At 32.8% G+C, this 18,379-nt stretch overlaps 4 protein-coding genes across 4 annotated transcripts; all 4 read left to right on the forward strand.

Annotated features, from left to right (window-relative positions):
• Positions 1-1,461: 1,461 nt before the first annotated feature.
• LOC106379307 (receptor-like protein 11) lies at positions 1,462-4,012 on the forward strand. The gene has a single exon (XM_013819324.3). It carries the CDS (start codon positions 1,742-1,744, stop codon positions 3,869-3,871), a length of 2,130 nt encoding a protein of 709 aa, XP_013674778.2. The 5' UTR covers positions 1,462-1,741; the 3' UTR covers positions 3,872-4,012.
• Positions 4,013-5,350: 1,338 nt separating this feature from the next.
• LOC106371743 lies at positions 5,351-6,282 on the forward strand. The gene is made up of 2 exons (XM_022689055.2): positions 5,351-5,614; positions 6,039-6,282. The coding sequence occupies exons 1-2, from the start codon at positions 5,510-5,512 to the stop codon at positions 6,123-6,125; spliced, it is 192 nt and encodes a 63-aa protein (XP_022544776.1). The 5' UTR covers positions 5,351-5,509; the 3' UTR covers positions 6,126-6,282.
• Positions 6,283-9,448: 3,166 nt separating this feature from the next.
• Positions 9,449-10,081, forward strand: LOC106355259 (agamous-like MADS-box protein AGL93). The gene has a single exon (XM_013795242.2). It carries the CDS (start codon positions 9,449-9,451, stop codon positions 10,079-10,081), a length of 633 nt encoding a protein of 210 aa, XP_013650696.2.
• Positions 10,082-16,932: 6,851 nt separating this feature from the next.
• On the forward strand, positions 16,933-17,781 carry LOC106371750 (F-box/kelch-repeat protein At4g38940). Its single transcript, XM_013811851.3, has one exon. The coding sequence runs from the start codon at positions 16,933-16,935 to the stop codon at positions 17,779-17,781; it is 849 nt and encodes a 282-aa protein (XP_013667305.2).
• Positions 17,782-18,379: the final 598 nt, after the last annotated feature.

An 18,379-nucleotide genomic window follows, 5' to 3' on the forward strand; every position in this document is an offset into this window, starting at 1 on the left:
ACCGAAGTCTCGGCTATAGTCCTTTTAAAGTCGTATATGGCCATGATCCACGAAGTCCTTTGGCGTTGGCACCTCTTCCCAACCCTGCCGAGTTTCATGGTCGAGCAGTCGAGTTCGTGAATGAACTGGTTCATGTTCATGCTACTGCGCGGGACAATTTGATCGCCGCGACTTCCAAATACAAGACGGCAGCTGATAAGCACAGACGTGAGGTACATTTTGACGTGGGCGATCGTGTGTGGGCGGTCCTGACTAAAGAGCGTTTCCAGACAGGCCAATACAATAAGCTGAAGCCACGCAAGATTGGTCCTGTCGAGATCATTGAGAAGATAAACCCCAATGCTTATCGCCTGGCTCTGCCTCCGCATGTCTACACGGCAGATGTTTTTAATGTCAAGCATTTGTTCAAGTACGAACCGGATGATGATACACTTGCCAGATTCGTGGACGAATCGCTCGTACGGGAGGGGACCTGATGTAGCGTACATCTCCTATTCCTATTTGGTTTTACTTAACTGTTTCCTTTTCCTTATACTTATCGTTTGGCTTTTATAATTATCTTTAACCTTTTACTTATAGATATAGGACTCGTATGTGAGCCTATATATAGGAATCTCTTCTATTGTTTTTAGTCACCTTTGATTTGATATTAATATAAACTTAGAGCTTTGGTTTTAAACCTACTCTTGTTCCTTAGCTTCTGGGCATTCTTTGAGAATTCAACAGATTTTAAGAAGGCTTAGTTAACGGGCATTCGCAGAATTCAACGTTATCTTCGCGTTATCGGTTACTACAGATACTTCCGCTACATTATCCAACTTACTGGTGGTACTTATACTATCTTTTCTCAGATGTGTTCTCCAAAAGACTAGTTTGTGTTTGTAACTTTTCTATTTAATGGTTTTTTTTTGTAATAAACGTGCATGGTGGTATTCAATATATTTTTGCTTAAAAATGTAATACGGAAACTTCATCCTAATACCTTCTTCTTTTCATACATAACTCTTGCTTCTCCCACAGGCGATATACATATTAATCAGTAAGAGAATCTAACAAAAGATGCCTTTTAGAGGGTGGTGTTGATGGAATCGCCTCAAGGCCGAGAGAGAAAACAATTATTCGTAAAATTAGCAATCAGTAAAAATATGAGATATTTTAATATATTTTGTTATTTAGTTTTTATAATTAAAATACATATTCTCAAATATTTGAAAACAGTTTGATGGTTATGTGTTTGTTTGACTTTATTGTCAACTAATTTTGTTTGACTATATTGGTGGCACATCTGTTGAGATTTCTGTGAATGGTTCGCATAAATACAAACTGTTTGTTCAAGTGTCAAAGAAAACTGAAGTTGATCATTTTGGTAAATACTCTTCATGACGTTTTCTGAGGTACAAAATTTTGTTTTGTTTTTGTATAGTTATCCAAATAGCCAACCATAATATCGAATTTAAAAAAAAAAAGATGAATTCTCATCTATATCGTTAAGAGATATTTTGGACAGGATTGAATGGTAATGGTTTATGCGAAGACTTTTGAGACAAGTGGTCCAATTCTTCGATGTGAGGGAACGGAAGACTCGGAGAAGTCAACCAAACCGACGAGTTGATGTAAGACTTGCTAAGCCACAGCCCCATTAGTGAGTTTTTTTTTTCTCTTCTTCTACTTAAATAAAACTAGTGAAGCCATACACCATATAACGTGCAACACAGACTTATTTTCTTAAAAAACTGATACGATGATCCAAGGCCATTGTTATTGCTTTTTTGGTATCGTTACCATCTATTTCTCACTCCTAATTCACATCCTTGCTTCTCCTACACTCCACTTTTGCCGCCACAACCAGAGAGATGCTCTTCTGGGATTCAGAGACGAGTTTCCAACTGATGAGTCAAACCTAAGTTCGTGGAGTAAGAGCAGTGATTGCTGTCTTTGGAGTGGTGTCACATGCGATAATAAATCTGGTCAGGTGATATCTCTCAACCTTCATGAAACACCTCTCAACAGCTCTTTGAAAACTAATAGTAGCCTTTTTAAACTCCAATATCTTCATCACCTAAACCTTAGCAATTGCAATCTCCATGGTGAGATTCCTTCTTCACTAAAAAACCTTTCTCATCTCACAACGCTTGACCTTTCAGCCAATTATTTGGTAGGTGCAGTTCCAACTTCTCTCGGAAACCTACATGAGCTAAGAGTTATTTCCCTTAACAACAACTCATTTCTCGGGCCTTTCCCTAAAACTTTGTTCTCCATCCGTTCGTTACAATCTGTTGATTTGGGTGGAAACCAATTCACTGGACCTATAGAGTTTGTGAACACTTCTTCATCTGAGCTTCAGTTTTTAAATCTTGATCATAATAGATTCAATGGCCCAATCCCGGAATCCATATCTAAATTTCTCAACCTCAGACGGTTATATCTTAGCCACAACAACTTCACAGGGTCCATCCCTAGATCTTTATCAAAGTTAGTCAACCTCACGGATCTACATCTTTCCAAAAACAAGTTGGAAGGCGAAGTACCAGGTTTCTTATGGAGATTGTCGACGATGATGATTTGTCACAACTCTTTCAACAGTTTTGAAACTCCTTCACAAGAGACATTATCGGTCCAAGTGTTGGATTTGAGTTCCAATTCATTCCACGGCCCACTGCCTCGTTGGATCTGCAATCTTAAGGGATTAAGTTTATTAGACTTGTCTAACAATCACTTCAACGGCTCTATTCCGACATGTTTGAGGAACTCCATTGTTTCTCTTTTGGACATGAGTCTGCGCAACAATAGTTTCGGTGGAGCTCTTCCGGATATATTTGGTGATGCTACCAAGTTACGATCAATCGACGTCGGTCTCAACCAGCTAGAGGGAAAGTTTCCAAAGTCGTTAATCAACTGCAAAGCTCTACAACTTGTGAATGTGGCGAGCAACAGAATCAAGGACGAGTTTCCATCTTGGTTGGGATCTCTACCGTTATTAAACGTTCTCAGCCTCAGATCAAACCAGTTCTATGGACCGTTGTATCTTCCTCGTACGTCCATTGGGTTTCAGAGTTTAAGAGTGATTGATATTTCGCATAATGACTTCACCGGAACTCTTCCACCTCACTATTTTCTCAACTGGCGTGAAATGACTACGTTGACCAAAGGAACTGACTACATGGTGAATCCCACTAAGGTTTCTCGTTACATGGGTTTATTCCCGGAATCAATTTACCGCTCGATGGAAATGGTTAATAAAGGAGTAGAGACAAGGTTTGATCGAATCCGACAAGACTTCAGAGCCATTGATTTTTCTTGTAACGGAATATCTGGAGAAATCCCTGAATCCATTGGTTTCTTGAAGGGATTGCGTCTTCTGAACTTGTCAGATAATGTTTTCACAAGCGATATCCCAAGATCCTTGGCAAATTTGACGAGTCTTGAGACGTTGGATCTTTCGAGTAATAAGCTATCAGGTCATATCCCACAAGATCTTGGTAATCTTGCATTTCTATCGTACATGAACTTCTCCCATAACCTTCTCCAGGGTCCAGTGCCTCGTGGCACACAATTTGAACGGCAAAATTGTTCTTCATTCTTGGGAAACTCTAGACTCTACGGCCTTGAAGAAATCTGTGGATCACTCCATGCCGTGAGTCCTACAGTACAGCAAGCTGATGAATATTCAGAGGAGGAGGAGGAAGAAATGTTTAGTTGGGTTGCAGCTGTGATAGCTTATGGACCTGGTATGTTTTGTGGATTGGTGATTGGACATATCTTCGCTTCACACAATCAGGAACGGCTCACGGAAAAGTTTGGTCGAAGAAAACTCATTCACCCCAAGTGCTCGTTAAGCACATCTCTTGCACTCCCTAATAAGCATACCTAAGCATAGTTATACTACTGTATTATTCGTATGTGTAAACTGAACTTTCCAGTTGTGTTCTCCAAAAGACTAGTTTGTGTTTGTTTGTAATTTCTTATTTTATGTTTTGTAATTAACGTATATTGAAATATCTTTTTTCATTAATGATCACAAATTTCTACATTGAAATAGTTACTGGCAAGGATTATATAACTGACGTGCAGGATAAGCTATGTATAAAACATAAATCATTTTTAACATACAGAATAAAAACAACCAAACTGAACAAAAATAAATATGTAACTAAAATTTGTTTTTTATGTTTGGTTTATATAACACAAATTAAATATACTATTTACAACTTTTTAATAGGTTTTTTCTTTAGTTTTTCGGTTTTAGAACTATAAGAACTATTTTGTTATTCGATGTAAAAAAAAAAAGAATAATTTGTTATTTATGAAATTTATTTTAATTTTGATTTGATTATTTTGGTTTTCAGTTTGGTTTAGATAACAATATTAAAACTTTTTAGCAAAAAAAAACAATATTAAAAAGTTGCTAATATCTAGAAAAAAAATTGAGATCCAATTCGTATCTGGTTCGGTTCCCCGGTTCAGTTTTCAGTTCTCGATATGCGCCTAGGCATGGGCATTCGGGGTCCCAATCGGGTTTCGGTTTTATCCATTCGGGTTTCGGTTTTTTGGGTTTATCAAAATCAACCCCATTCGGGTTATATAAAAGTTCGGTTCGGGACCGGTTCGGATTCTATCGGGTTCGGGTCGGGGTTAGTAAATCTTCAAAGAACCGGTATAACCCATTGTACTTTCGGGTTCGGGTCCCAGTCGGTTCTTCAGTTTAAAAATACCTGATTTGTACCTATTTTGTAACTAAAACATAAATGAAATCGGTTCTTCGGATTTAAAATACATGATTTGTACATATTTTAATAGCCAAAACATAAGTAAAATCGATTCAAAAATAAGAAAAAACATCAAACGTGATCATTCAAAATCAAGCAAAAGATAAACATAGTTAGTGATAGAAAGAAAACCAGATAAATGAAATCATAAAACAAAAAATAAGTTCTCATGAAATGAGAAATATTATTCAATAAAAACAAAACCAAAATCTAAAAACTTCAGGCATCAACCGCCACATTCCACCATCAATCTTCATGTAACATATAATTATTTTAGAAGTTCAATAATATCTTAAAGTATTTTGGATACATATTAAGAATTAAGATCATATTTGGTAGAAGTTTTTTTTGTGATTTTAAATGTTTCGGGTTCTATCGGATATCCATTTAGGTACGGGTTCGGTTCGAATAATACCCATAACCCAAAATACCAAAAAACAGGATCCATTCGGTATTTATGTCGGGTTTGGATCGGTTCGGATTCATTTTTATCGGATCGGGTTCGGTTCGGATTTTTGGGTTCGGTTTATTTGCCCAGCCCTATATGCGCCTATGACGTTAACGAAGCGTGGCATTTTCACGATTAGACGGTCCAGATGGTAACACAGTAGTTAGGTGCATCTTTCCGCAGTAGATCATTGCCCCGTAACACCATCCAACAACATCCAGGGCTTCTTCCCGACCGATCTGCGACTCTTGTTATCGAAAAAGCAGCGGAAGGAGATTGCGGCGAAGAGAAGAAGATGGTGAAGGTGTTGACCTACTTTGGGATGACATTGGCTGCTTTCGCCTTCTGGCAGTCCATGGACAAAGTTCATGTCTGGATCGCTCTTCACCAAGACGAGAAGGTTCTCTTTCTCTTCTCGAGTCGTCTCTCTCTCACTCTCTCTTTTGTCTTGAATTTGGTCGTCATTTCTATGAAATGATTCGATATCGAGTTATTGTGATTGAGGTATAACGCTAGGCTATAGAATTTGATTCAATTATCCTTAGATTGATTTGAGATCAGATTGTATTTGAAAAGTTCATCAGGTAAGATGTGATGATAAGAAGCTAACCTTAACTTGTGTTTGATTTATTTACTTCAATGTGTCACCTTTTTTAATGTGAAAGCACAAACAATGGTGTAGTGATGAGAGGTAAGAAAACACCTCAATGATTTGTTCTTCTTGGATTTGATTTCGCTGATTGCACTTAGATTAGTGTTTGCAGTTTGATTAGGTGCTAACCTCTCATTGTTGAAGTAGTGATAAAGTGTATGTTTATGTGCAGCAAGAAAGAATGGAGAAGGAAGCGGAGGTAAAGAGGGTTAGAGCAGAGCTGCTGCGGAAAGCCAGAGAGGAGGACACTCTTGCCTGATCAATGTATTTTTGGCTTTCTAATAATCAAATATCAATTCCCTACTACTCTCCTTCACATTTTTTTGCACCGTTATGGACCAAAATTGAGTTTGGATAACATTTATATGCTTTTGAATTTGTGATGATCATGAATAAATATAGCCTTCTTTGTTGTTCTTCTAACCTAATGAAAAACTACTGGGAGAAGTATCTTGCTCTTCCTTTGTCTTCCTCAACCTTGTATCATGGATTCTGTCTGTAATTCTTGCTCTGCCTTTGTCTTCCTCAACCATGTATCATTCACCACTCTGGTTTGGGGTCGATCAACAAAATTATGCGTATAATCAACTCACAAAGTAAGAATATAACCCTCAAAACTAGATATATTGGCAATCAAGTTTGCATTTTATTTAAGAAACAATCTAAGCTCCGATTAAGTTTCAAGAATGTCATGTTTAACACCTGTTTAAGCACCAACTATCAGCAAGTCGAAAGAGCGATCAAGTTGCAGCCTTTTCATCCACATTTCAAAGTCTATTACAGAGCTCTACATTGGGAAAATATATGGTCCTTAAGAAATAAATATACTAGGCTAAGATTTGCACCTAGAGCATAATAACTATTGTTTGTGCAAATTATTTTTATATATTATTACTTATTTTGTTTTTTTAAGTATTATAAAATAATAATATATATTAAATAATTATTAGTAACTATTACATATATAATTAAATTGATGTGTACACATAAACAAAAAATGATTCTTGTTTATTTACGATCATTTTATTGTAAATAATTTGAACATCACTTTATCTGTTTATATTGTATGTAAATAAGTTACATTAGAATTAAAATAGATATATATATATATATTATATTTTTATTATGGATATTAAATGAAACTTTACTATATTATTTAATAATAATTTGTTTTTTTAGTAATTTATAATTATTTTAAATATTAAATAAAAATTTAAAATTAAATATAAAATATTAAGTTCTTAATTCTTATTCAATGGAAATTTTTAAATTAAAATAGTTATGTATTTTCATATAGTATATAGTTTAATTTAAACAATGCTAAAATAGATATATATATATATATATATATTAATTTAAATATCTATTAAATTGGACTTCTTACTCATATGATTTTAAGATTATTTGTATCTTGTTATAGCAAAAAATTAAACTTTCAATTACAAATTTTTAATGTAAGACTTTTGAACGTCTATATTTTCTTAATTTAGCTACTTGAGAAATTAAAAAGGGAAATTATAAGATGTTCTAGGGTCCGATTGGTAATGGCTGTAGCTTTAAAATTTTTGCTGTAGAAAAAAATCTGTAGACTTTTTGCTGTGGCTTTAGATTTTATTGCTGTAGAATTTTATGTAAAGCACTAAAAAATTGCTTTGAATATTTGGCTCTGCAGAGCACTTATACAGCTGTAGGTTATTTTAAGAGCTGTGGTTTCAAAAAAAAAATTAAAGCTTGATTGCTCTGAATTTGGTGCTGTAGAAATAAATAGGGCTGTGGACAGCACCCACAGCAACTACCAATCACCCCCCTAATTTCGTTTTTCTATAATTTCCTTTTTCGTATATTCCTATAGTGAACTCTCAAAATCTCTTATATATTAAAGGAGAAGCATTGTAATAAATGCATTCACACTATAATAGACACGTGGCAGCCTCACAATGATTTGATAATAAATATGTTAACGCGTTCACACTATATTCATAAATGTGTTCACACTATATTCATAAATATGTTCACACTATATATTTTGTATTTTTTTTTGAATATAAAACTCATATGCATGGTTCCAATAAAACTTTGGATTTTTCGGTTCGAATCAAAACAAATAACGAATCAAAAGCTAAACTATATATATATTATTTTTATTGTTTACCGATAAAGTTGGACAAAATATTTATAAGTTTTGATTCAATTCGTTATCCTTTTTGAATTGAACCAAAAAATATGGATATCCATAACTTTACGAAGCAAATCAACTACTACAATTAAAGAAAAGCAAATCACAAATACCAATATTTTTAGGAGCGATTATCAAATTCGATCTATTATATGCATATATATACATATATGTACAGAATTATATATATATATATATGTTATATATATTATAGTTTATATAAGTTTTACAATATTTTTATAAATTAAATTTATTATATTAGGTATTAAAATTTAAAAAGTAAATAATATTTTATTTTTGTAATAAAACGTTATTATTAAATTTTCAATTATTTTTTAAATTTTATTTACGGATCAAATCGGATATTCTTTAAAATTCTAAATCATTTCGAATATCATAGTCACCGACTATCCAAGTGGCTAAAGATTGAATCGACATGAATGCCTCCAAATACTCGGATATTCGATCTGTGCCCACAACTATTTATGGATACAGTTGAGTTTTTTATATAAAAAAATTCACTAATGTCAAGGCCTTTTAATTTTTAATTAATTTTAATTTTATCTTTCATGTATTATTTAGAACAAAAATGTCATTAATATTAATTAACAATATCTTTATATATTTGTCATTTATTTTTATATACTTTTACATACACATACATGTGCACCTTGAGGTGAGCACTTTATAAGTGTTTACCACTACTGAAGTATCTATTTTTTTTCTGGAAGTTGAAATATTTTTTTTCTTAATGCTTCTTTCACTACCGACCAAATTGTAGTGAAATGATTAGTCTTAATAATTTTATTTTCTTTTTCTTGAACTATTATCCGTTTACAAACTATAATATGAAACTATTGATTCGACATGACGATTATCTAAAATTTATAACATAAAAATAAACAAATAATAATAGTTTTTGGTTTTTACCAAAAAAAACTAAAAAATCAAACATTCTAACAGAATAAACCAAAAAATAAGTTAAAACTGAACCAATATCCAGATTAAACAGATTTAATGTGTTTTTATTAAAAATAACGAAACTAATAATCACATCCCGCGCAAGGCGCGGATTATTACCTAGTTAGTAATAAACGGCATTCTTCTTTCTTAGAGCATTGATTCCCTAATTAGTACGTAGTGTTTACAGTCCCAAGCCCTAATTAGGTTCTTCTTGAGTTTGGAGAGACTGAAGATGAAGACAAAGAACAAAATTGTCGGTGAGAAAAGATACCATCTTCAAGAAACCTTCGTCTTCTTTGTACAACGCACGAGCGGCTACGGTTCTCAAGAAAGCGTTCGAGCTCTCGGAGGTATGCGGTGTGGATGTGTGCATCATCTGGTACGACCGTGAAGGAAACCTAGTCAAGACTTGGCCTGAGAACGAGGAAGCCAAAGTTAGAGCCATGGCAGCGCGATACAGCATGTTAAGCGAAGAAGAAAAGGGAAAGAAAAGAAACAACCTCTCAGGGTTTCTATACAAGAAGATGATCCGCGACAAGAAAGAGTCTTTGAGGAAAAGGGATAACAAATTCTTCCAAGAAGTGTCAGAGCTTGAGGATTCATTGCAGAGTTGCTTACAGACACTCAAAGAAAGCCTTCATCTTGATCAACCCCAGGATCTATCTTCTAATGATTCCTCGCTAATTAATGTGTATCATCATCAAGCATCATCACTATTGAGTTATCCGAGTAGTAGCAGCGAGAATTGTGTTGATGATGTATCCACCACCACCACGACGATGAATCATCCACAAAGCAAATTCTCCATCTTGTTGTTTAACCATGAGAATGGTGCGATCACTCAATTTGCCAACCCTTCTGCTCTTCCAAGCTTTGAACAACAGCCGCATATTCAGTGTAATCAAAATTACGGTACTAATTACATGGATTTATTACTTGGGGAACAAGGCTGCAACAACGTCGATCTTCTCATGCCCACCCTTTTCCCTCCTCCTCCGATGATGATGCAGACACAAACCCCAAATTTCGAGCAGTTTATGCAGACACAACCAGCTTTTGGAACGATGCTCTCTTAGGTCTGAAAACCAGATAGGTTGACTATAGGGTCAACACTTTTTATTATCTTGTGTCTGTTTGCTATTATGTTGTCAATCAATTGAATAGAAGAGGTTCTAATTTCGTGAGTCTATATGTTAAAGTTGTCTAATTTTTTGGTTTTAAATTATCAAAAATTTATTTATAAGCTTAGAATATTAATTTTTACTTCATTTTGTAGGAAATATATTTGGAAATCTTAAAATTTTAAAATATCAAACTAAATTGTGATTTGGTATATTTTATTGATATTTTAAATTTTATGTGAAAAAATATTATGTAACTTCAACTTTTTAATCATATGTGATTTAAATTCCTATAGCTTTGAAATATAAATATAAAAAATTTATTTATTTCAAACAACATTTTAAAATTTTATATTTATTTCAAACAAAATTTTAATTTTATATCAATTTTCAAAAATATTATATTATCAAGATTGTTAATTTTAAATTATTTTTGTTAGTTTATTTTATATTATACGGACTCTTAAAATTATATTTAATATTTACAAAAGTCCTATTCTATTAACTAAAATTTGTTAGTTTTATTAAATTTTTAAAAATAGTATATATCAAATTGATTATTTTTAAACGATATCTATTTGCTAGCTTAGTTTATTTTATTTGGAATTTTAAAAATATATTTTATTTTTCAAAACAATTGTATTTAAATTGTTAATTTTCAAAAATAAATCAATAGTAAATTCATTCTTTTATATAATTGTTTTTATTTTACCTTAGTTTTTATGAATTTCTATAGATTTTAGAAAAAATATTTCTGGAACTTTTGAAATTTTGTAAAATAGGGATTTAACATATTATTATTAGTGGTTTAAAATCCCATGTGGACACCTTATCTCCTTAACTTTCTCTTAAAATTATATTTAATTTTTTAAAAAATCTTATTTTTTCTTAATATATATATTTTTTAAAAAAGATTTGTCAGTTTTCAAAAAGTAATATATATCAATTTTATTAATTTTGTATGAAAATTTAAATAGTATTTGTTAATGTTAATTTGAAAAAATAGTATTTGTTAATGTTAATTTGAAAAAAACCTTTTTGTTAATTTACTGTTTTTGTATGAATTTCCATTTTGTTTTGGAAAAATATTTTTTGGAAGTTCTGAAATTTTGTAATATTTGACATATTAAGATAGTGGTTTAAATCCTATTCGGTCAATGCTTATAGTTTTTATACATATAGTATAGATTGTTGATTTGAGCTTGAGATTAGGGATTTTTGACGATTAGAGCGTTACAATCTATTCTATTAAAACAGCAGTGTGACCCATTGATAAAAGTTCAGTCCAACTATTTTTATAACTGCATCTAAATGATTATTATCTAAATACATCATGTCCTCGATAACCACTTTTTGAGAGTAAAATTCGATAACCACTTTCTTCGTCAAACCACCTTCAATTATCTAAATGATTTGAAATCAGAAACTTAAATAAACTCAATTTTGGTTGAATCTATGTTTTTTTTCTCTCCGTCAATGTTGATTAATAAATTGCTACAACTTTGAACCTCTCTGCAACCAACCCGATAAAGAGAAGAACTATACGTCTATACCCGATTCAATTTTTGGTTGAATCTATGTTAAAATTAATTTATTTTAGTTTAATCTACTGAAATAAGCATAGAACTGAGTAAAATATGATGACAATTGAGTGAAATCAATGGAAAAAAAACAGGAGGCGTCGACTCAAGTTTCAGAAAAAAAAACAATAGGTTAAAAAGAAGGAGGAAAGTACAGTTTTATTCTTTATTAAAACTAGGTCTTCTATCCGCGCTACGCGCGGATTTGTGTATTATTAAATTCAAGTTTTTGATACTTTTTAGATTTTGTTAAAATTATAAATATTTATATATATTATTCGACCAAAACTACAGAATGTGTGACAAAAAAAATACATGGCAAGAGTTTGATGTGTGTGTTTTCTAAATTCTTGATTCATTGAACTTCTCTTCAAGTTAGCGTATGTGTTTAAATTGCATTTCGAAAGGTTGACTATACCCAATGTTTTTCCTTCTAGGTATTCTAATAATAACTTTCATGCATTTTTAGAAGAAAATGACAAAGTATCATTACTTCGTAGTCCATCTGTGTTGTTAACTTTTATATGTTCTTTGTCAATGTTAGTTACCGAATAATATAGTTTTTTTTCAAATATTTATTTTTATAAGTGTGTAAAACTAACATGCATTTCCTAATTACGATAAAATGTGAGACTTCATCAATTTTTCCTACATCAAAATTTTCCTATGTTGACCTTTAAAGATTAAATAAGGTATCGGTTATTACTCGAACCGAATCTGCCGAAGCGAATTGAAAATTTTGATTTTAGGTTAGTTCGGTTAGAAAGTTCGGTTTAGTTCAGAAACTTAAAAAAATTGGTTTCGGTTCGATAATCGGTTCATTTGTTTTTTAAATTAAAAATACCAAACAATACCAAACCTTAATCAAAATTCCGAACCGAACTAACCAAAATCCGAACTGAAATAACCAAACTAATCCCAAAATAAAAAAAAATTGATATTTTTTCGTAACCGAACTAACCACAAACCAAACCGATTTTTTGGTGATTCACTTCGGTAAGATTTCGATCGACCGAAATAACGAACTAACCGACCCGACCAAACCCACATGCCTCGATAAAATGGTAGTAACAATTAGTTTCAAGATTATTAACTAATATTTAAAAAAATTGTGAAATCATGTGTTCTTAGAGTATCATTTTAAATAACTTATGACTCGTTAATTTATTCAAATTTAAATTCATTGGATATTTATCAAGGAAAATACTACTTCTTCTCTATTTTTAAAACTAATGTTACAGAAATTTTAATTATTTAAACGATTTAAAAAAAAATTGAACATCTGAAATATTCCATTGGAACAACAAAGATACACATGCAGTTACAAAGTCGCCGGAAAGGTATATCCCCAGACACTAAGATTACAACCAAACTTAAAGCCATAAAAGATTTTGTTCCAACCAGAAAATGACAATGGATCCATATAGAAAGGCTTGAAACTTACAAACATAACCGGCTAAAAGCTTTACACACAAAGACTAAAAATTAACGAAGATGCCTCCGGCCAGCCATCGTTAACCGGTGAATTTTTAAAATTCTAATTAATGTATTTTATTTTAAATTAAAATATAAGTTAAAATGCAAGAATATGAATGGTCAAAAAAACATAGAATTATAAAAATAGATATTTAAGTTTTATGTGTAAAATATATAAAGTATCATTCTCTCAAATACAAAGAGAAGATATATATCAACAATACTGAAAAAGTGCATGCCGCTTATATAACTTGGAATACATTTTGTCAAATATAATTTAGAATAATTATCTAAAAATAAAAAAGTTTGGTGGATTGTTTGACATAATATTAATATATTTTCACAAATCTGTTGGGAAAGGCAAACCAATCATCAAAAGATTGCTCACATGTCAGCAACGTAATCACAAGTAGTTGAGACCCTAGAGTTGATATATGTTATATTTTTACCGTAAGAAATCTCTTTGTTGTAGGGGATTAAAAATAGTCATGAAAAAACTTGTTTTCATCTGTTGGTCAACTTTCAAGTGCTGCAAATAATAGTTCTTGTTGAGGGAATCAAACAAAACAAATCTTTTTCCCGACTAAAGATCCTTTTGGAAACACATTGCTTGTCTCTAAGAGCTTTGTTATTGTTGATGTAGTAAACACAGTTAAGTTTGCGAGAGACCATTATATTTCACTTTAAATAATACAATTAAAGATTAAGCATAATCGTTTACCAATAAATTTATTTTCTTCAGCCTTATTATGATGGTCAGTTGGGCTCTCTCCTCACGAGAACATAAACCAGCCTAGGCAGCTCATCGTTTTCTACATCGTTAAGACCTTTGTTTCCAAGGAAGACCTTTTCACAGGAGTAACATGAAAAAATAAACAGATAAGTTTGGGAGTAATGTATACACACAACACATATAACAAAATGAACAACAAACGCCTCAGAGCATATCACCTTGTTCATGGCAGGATGATCGCGCACAATATTACCGGGCCAAGGAGTACCGTAGTGGATATTCTAGACTTCTTCAGGAACTGGTGCAGTCTCAACTAAACCATTGATATTAACCTTGAATTCTTTATGATCCCATGATGTCTAGAAAAAGGAAATGTAATTATGTTTAATAGAGCAGAAACTTAGGTATAAAGGAGCGAGGATTAAAAGACCAGGCTCTGCAATCCTAAAAAATGCTGACCACACGTCTGAAGGAATCCTGCACAAGTTATTTCAGCCAAGAACAGCCCCAAATAATTAGATTTTCCATCCTGAAAGTTCTAATGAGTAGTTCAGGCATGCATCTTTAGCCTCAAGGTAGAAGATTCATATAAGCAAAGCAAAGCTTTAAAGGAAGATAGATATAGTTACACTTGATGTACCTTTGGAGCTTGGAAGCCTTTGGTTCCTCATTAGATGGAAGAAAAAATCACTCATTTGCTTGTCTTCTACACAAACGATTGCTTCCTGCAGTATAGTAATCAATTTGTATAAAAGTTACAGCAATCGGTGGAAAGATTAAAAGTTTCTTGTGGTATGGTTATTTGTGTAAATGAGAAGATAACATGTAAACATGATCCCTGGCAAGAGATGGACACTTCCATTACAGATAATACAAACATACAATCGAATCAGGGGAAGTGGGGAGATAGAGCCATTAGATGTTGAACTTAAAGAAAATGAATCAGACCATTTTGAATATCTGTAGCCCATCAATTATGACCTTGTCTGATCCAAACTTGTAATCTCGCCTTATGACAAAAAAAAAAACAAAACAAAGCTCAATCAAATTTTGGGAATTCAAAAACAACCAGATAGAAAAGAAAATCCGGGCTTTAACAACATCGTATTCAAATATAGAAGCAGATTCTCCGGCTGATAAAGCTTGTTAATATCAGAGATCTTCACAAGGAATCCCTAAAATTCATCACAACCAAAGAAAAAGATCTAGAAGGCTATGTAATCAGGTTAACAGAGATAAGAGAAGGAAGATACACCATTGAACGTTTACTCCCAACAATCCTTTGACGGCGCACCAATAGCTTTTCCGATTTATCCAGGGAGATGGCTATTGTGGCTGGCGAAGATGTTGATGGTAGAGTAAGACTGGAGTAGCGAATCCACAGACAGAGAACATGGAAGGTAAAAAAGAGTTTCTTCTTCACCGGAGAGGAAGAGATGGATATGAAAGAGAAGAGGCCATAGCGGCGTAAGCTTTGGAGGAGAGGAGATTGTGAATCCGCAAGGCCTTGAGCTTTTTTTGTGGCCTATAAAAAAGGAACATCAATCTCCATCGTTAGAGAAAAGAATAGGTATCGTCTTGCGAAGGAAACTGAATCGACTTTTTAGAAAATTTATTGCCGAGATATTACACACTCGTGTTTCAATGGCATAATGAAAAAGAACGATTCCGTTGCAGTTAAGCTGAGGTGGCATATCTTCCTGTTTTCATTGGTTGATTTAATTGTCCTACGTGGACACACTCTCTGATGCTCATATAACCCTTTTAGTATAGGTTAGATAAAATAAAAAATGAAGCAGACGAAAAATAAAGAGAGGGGATTCAAACTCGGGTACCCAGAAAATTGAAGTCACTCTATAACCACGTGTGGTAAAGCAGTTAATTGTATCATGTATGCAAATATTTAGCTAAATCGAAACCTGATCAGTTAATATAATCTGGTCACAAAATATTAAAAATATCAACAGGTTTAAAAATAAATAATTAACCATCTATTCTATTAAAACAACTGTGTGACCCATTAATATAGGTTATGTCCAATTAATTATTTTCAACCATACTAACTGCATAAAATTATATATTGTGGAACCACCAGCATAATAATCGGGCAGGCCATGTTTACTTCAGCATAATAATCGCACCATTGCATAGAACTAAATATAAACATTATATCGTGGATGTAACCACCATTTTTCTCCGATCTATACTTAAAGGTTTCTGTCATCTTCTATTTGGTACCTAATTAAATGGCCAATATCTAATTTAAATTCTTAGTATATTTTAAATGTGTATTTGATATTATTATGGAAGCACTATTTATAAAGATATATTTTATGGGTTTTAACTAAAAGAGTTTTTAAAAATTTATTTGATTAAAAATTAATATTTATTAAATGTGATTTTACTTAAAGTTAATGAAGACCATATTAATCTATTTACACAAATACACACACACACACACATACATATATATATAACATAATATATTACAAATTATTATTTTCAAAAAACTTTTCAAAAATTTTGTTTTATTTTCGGTGCGGGTTGGATTTAATATTGATTTACGGATATATTTTTTTAAGAACCATTCGAGTATATAGGCCAGATCTAATAGAGTATGAAACTTTAATTTTTTGGTCGATTCCGAGTTGAGTTTTTTAAGTATGAATATTCTTGACTAATTATGTTAGGTAACTACTAAAAAATATAATATATTGCACACTTTAGAAATAAAGTTTAAAAATAATTTCTGAAATGCATATGGCATAAGTGTATAATTATGTAACTTGACTATTTAATATAATTATAAAAAATTATATTAAATTAAATTAATATTAAACACAAATATGATTACAAAAATAGTTTTCAATATATATATACCCGCCCTTTCAAGACATGTCTTTAACCCTATAACTAGATTATGACCCGCCCTTGAGATATACGCAAGACGATCTTCGCTGGGCTGCACTGAACATTGTCTCTATGTTGTCCTCTATGAAAAGGACAACGACGACAACATGTATAAACGTTTGTATATGCTCCGCCAGAAAGAGAAAGACAAGGGGTTTAGACCAAAAAAGAAAAGAAAAAGAAAGAAAGACAAGGGCTTGGTCCTAATCCCTGGGCTTCCTGCTATGCCTCGTTATGAAAGCGTTGCAGCTGTGGGTTCAAGGATATATGTGTTTGATGGGATTAACTCTTACATCATCGACTGTACATCTCACACTGTGCAACATCTCCCGAGGATGCCTGTGCCCTTGTCTTATACAGTCGCTGGCGTTATTGGCGGGAGAGTCTACGTCTTTGGATATCGCGGTAAGTCAAAGGCGATGTTGGTGTTCAACACAGAAACACAAACGTGGGAGGATGGGATGACTAAGCCAGTGAGGAAGGTATGTGATGGTTCCCTGGTGGTGATGGCTGATAAGATGTACATGACGGATGGCATGAAGAGCTTTGTTTACGACCCAAAGGAAAGCAAATGGGAAACGGACAAGATGCTGAGTTCGAAGTTCTGGGAGTACGCTTGTGTTGTTGATGATGTTTTGTACTACCACCATTTTTCTGATAACGAATTGATAGCGTATGATCCAGAGCACAAGTGTTGGCAAGTGGTGAAAGGTGTGAAAAAGGTGTTGGCTAAGATGAGACGTGTTGGTTATTTTTGGGCAAAGGCTGTGAGTTATGCTGGCAAACTGGTTTTGTTTTTTCGCAAAAAAGGAGTCACTGGGGAGATTTGTTTTGCGAAGATTTCGCTGGAAAGACGCGAAGGAGGTCAGATTTGGGGTAAAGTTGTTCAGTGGTGTGATCATGGTCTGATTGCTGGTGGTTTTTACTTTACGAAATCTCTAGATGTTGTGCTTTGATTCAACAACACTCTTCTTCTTATAAACTTCTTGTCATTTGGATTTTCTTAATTAGTGTAGGAGTGCATTTATAACTGCTTAATAGAAACATGTTCCGAGTTTACAAAAAAAATATGTCTTGAATTTTGAGATGATCATGCTTGTGCATAAATCGATTTTTAAGATGGCGAGTGTGTCTCGATTCTTTGCTTTCTTTAAGACCTGTGTTAAGATGAGGGAGTTCATCTCCATCTTGTATTACCCAAAATGATAGAAGTGATATATGGACGCAGTGGTCTTATCCGAAATACATAGAAGATTCCGTTGACATAGCACTCAACACACTCATCAATGGGTCTGATGCTGTTTTTGTTTATTGGAAACCTTTTATTCATTGATCTAGCTTAATTTGCTATACGAAACATTTTGGTATGATAAAGTCTTAAGAAACTAGTGATTGGCTGCTACAAGCCAAGTTAAGGAGTTAAAAGAATAACATAATATGCCATAAGTCACATGTCCAAAATTGACTAAGAACTCATGTAAATAATATATATAGTGACCAAAAATTGTTTAATTGTAACTCGAAAAGAACATACTGGATCCTATTTTAAGATTC

Source organism: Brassica napus, chromosome A7 (genome assembly GCF_020379485.1).
Source record: "Brassica napus cultivar Da-Ae chromosome A7, Da-Ae, whole genome shotgun sequence".
Taxonomy (NCBI): Eukaryota; Viridiplantae; Streptophyta; class Magnoliopsida; order Brassicales; family Brassicaceae; genus Brassica; species Brassica napus.

Bases quoted from the DNA above. Each gene is read 5' to 3' on its own strand.
- LOC106379307 (XM_013819324.3), top strand. From the start codon at position 1,742: ATGATCCAAGGCCATTGTTATTGCTTTTTTGGTATCGTTACCATCTAT.
- LOC106371743 (XM_022689055.2), top strand. From the start codon at position 5,510: ATGGTGAAGGTGTTGACCTACTTTGGGATGACATTGGCTGCTTTCGCC. The intron at 5,615-6,038 runs GTTCTCTTTCTC...GTTTATGTGCAG, and splicing joins CTCTTCACCAAGACGAGAAG to CAAGAAAGAATGGAGAAGGA.
- LOC106355259 (XM_013795242.2), top strand. From the start codon at position 9,449: ATGGCAGCGCGATACAGCATGTTAAGCGAAGAAGAAAAGGGAAAGAAA.
- LOC106371750 (XM_013811851.3), top strand. From the start codon at position 16,933: ATGTATAAACGTTTGTATATGCTCCGCCAGAAAGAGAAAGACAAGGGG.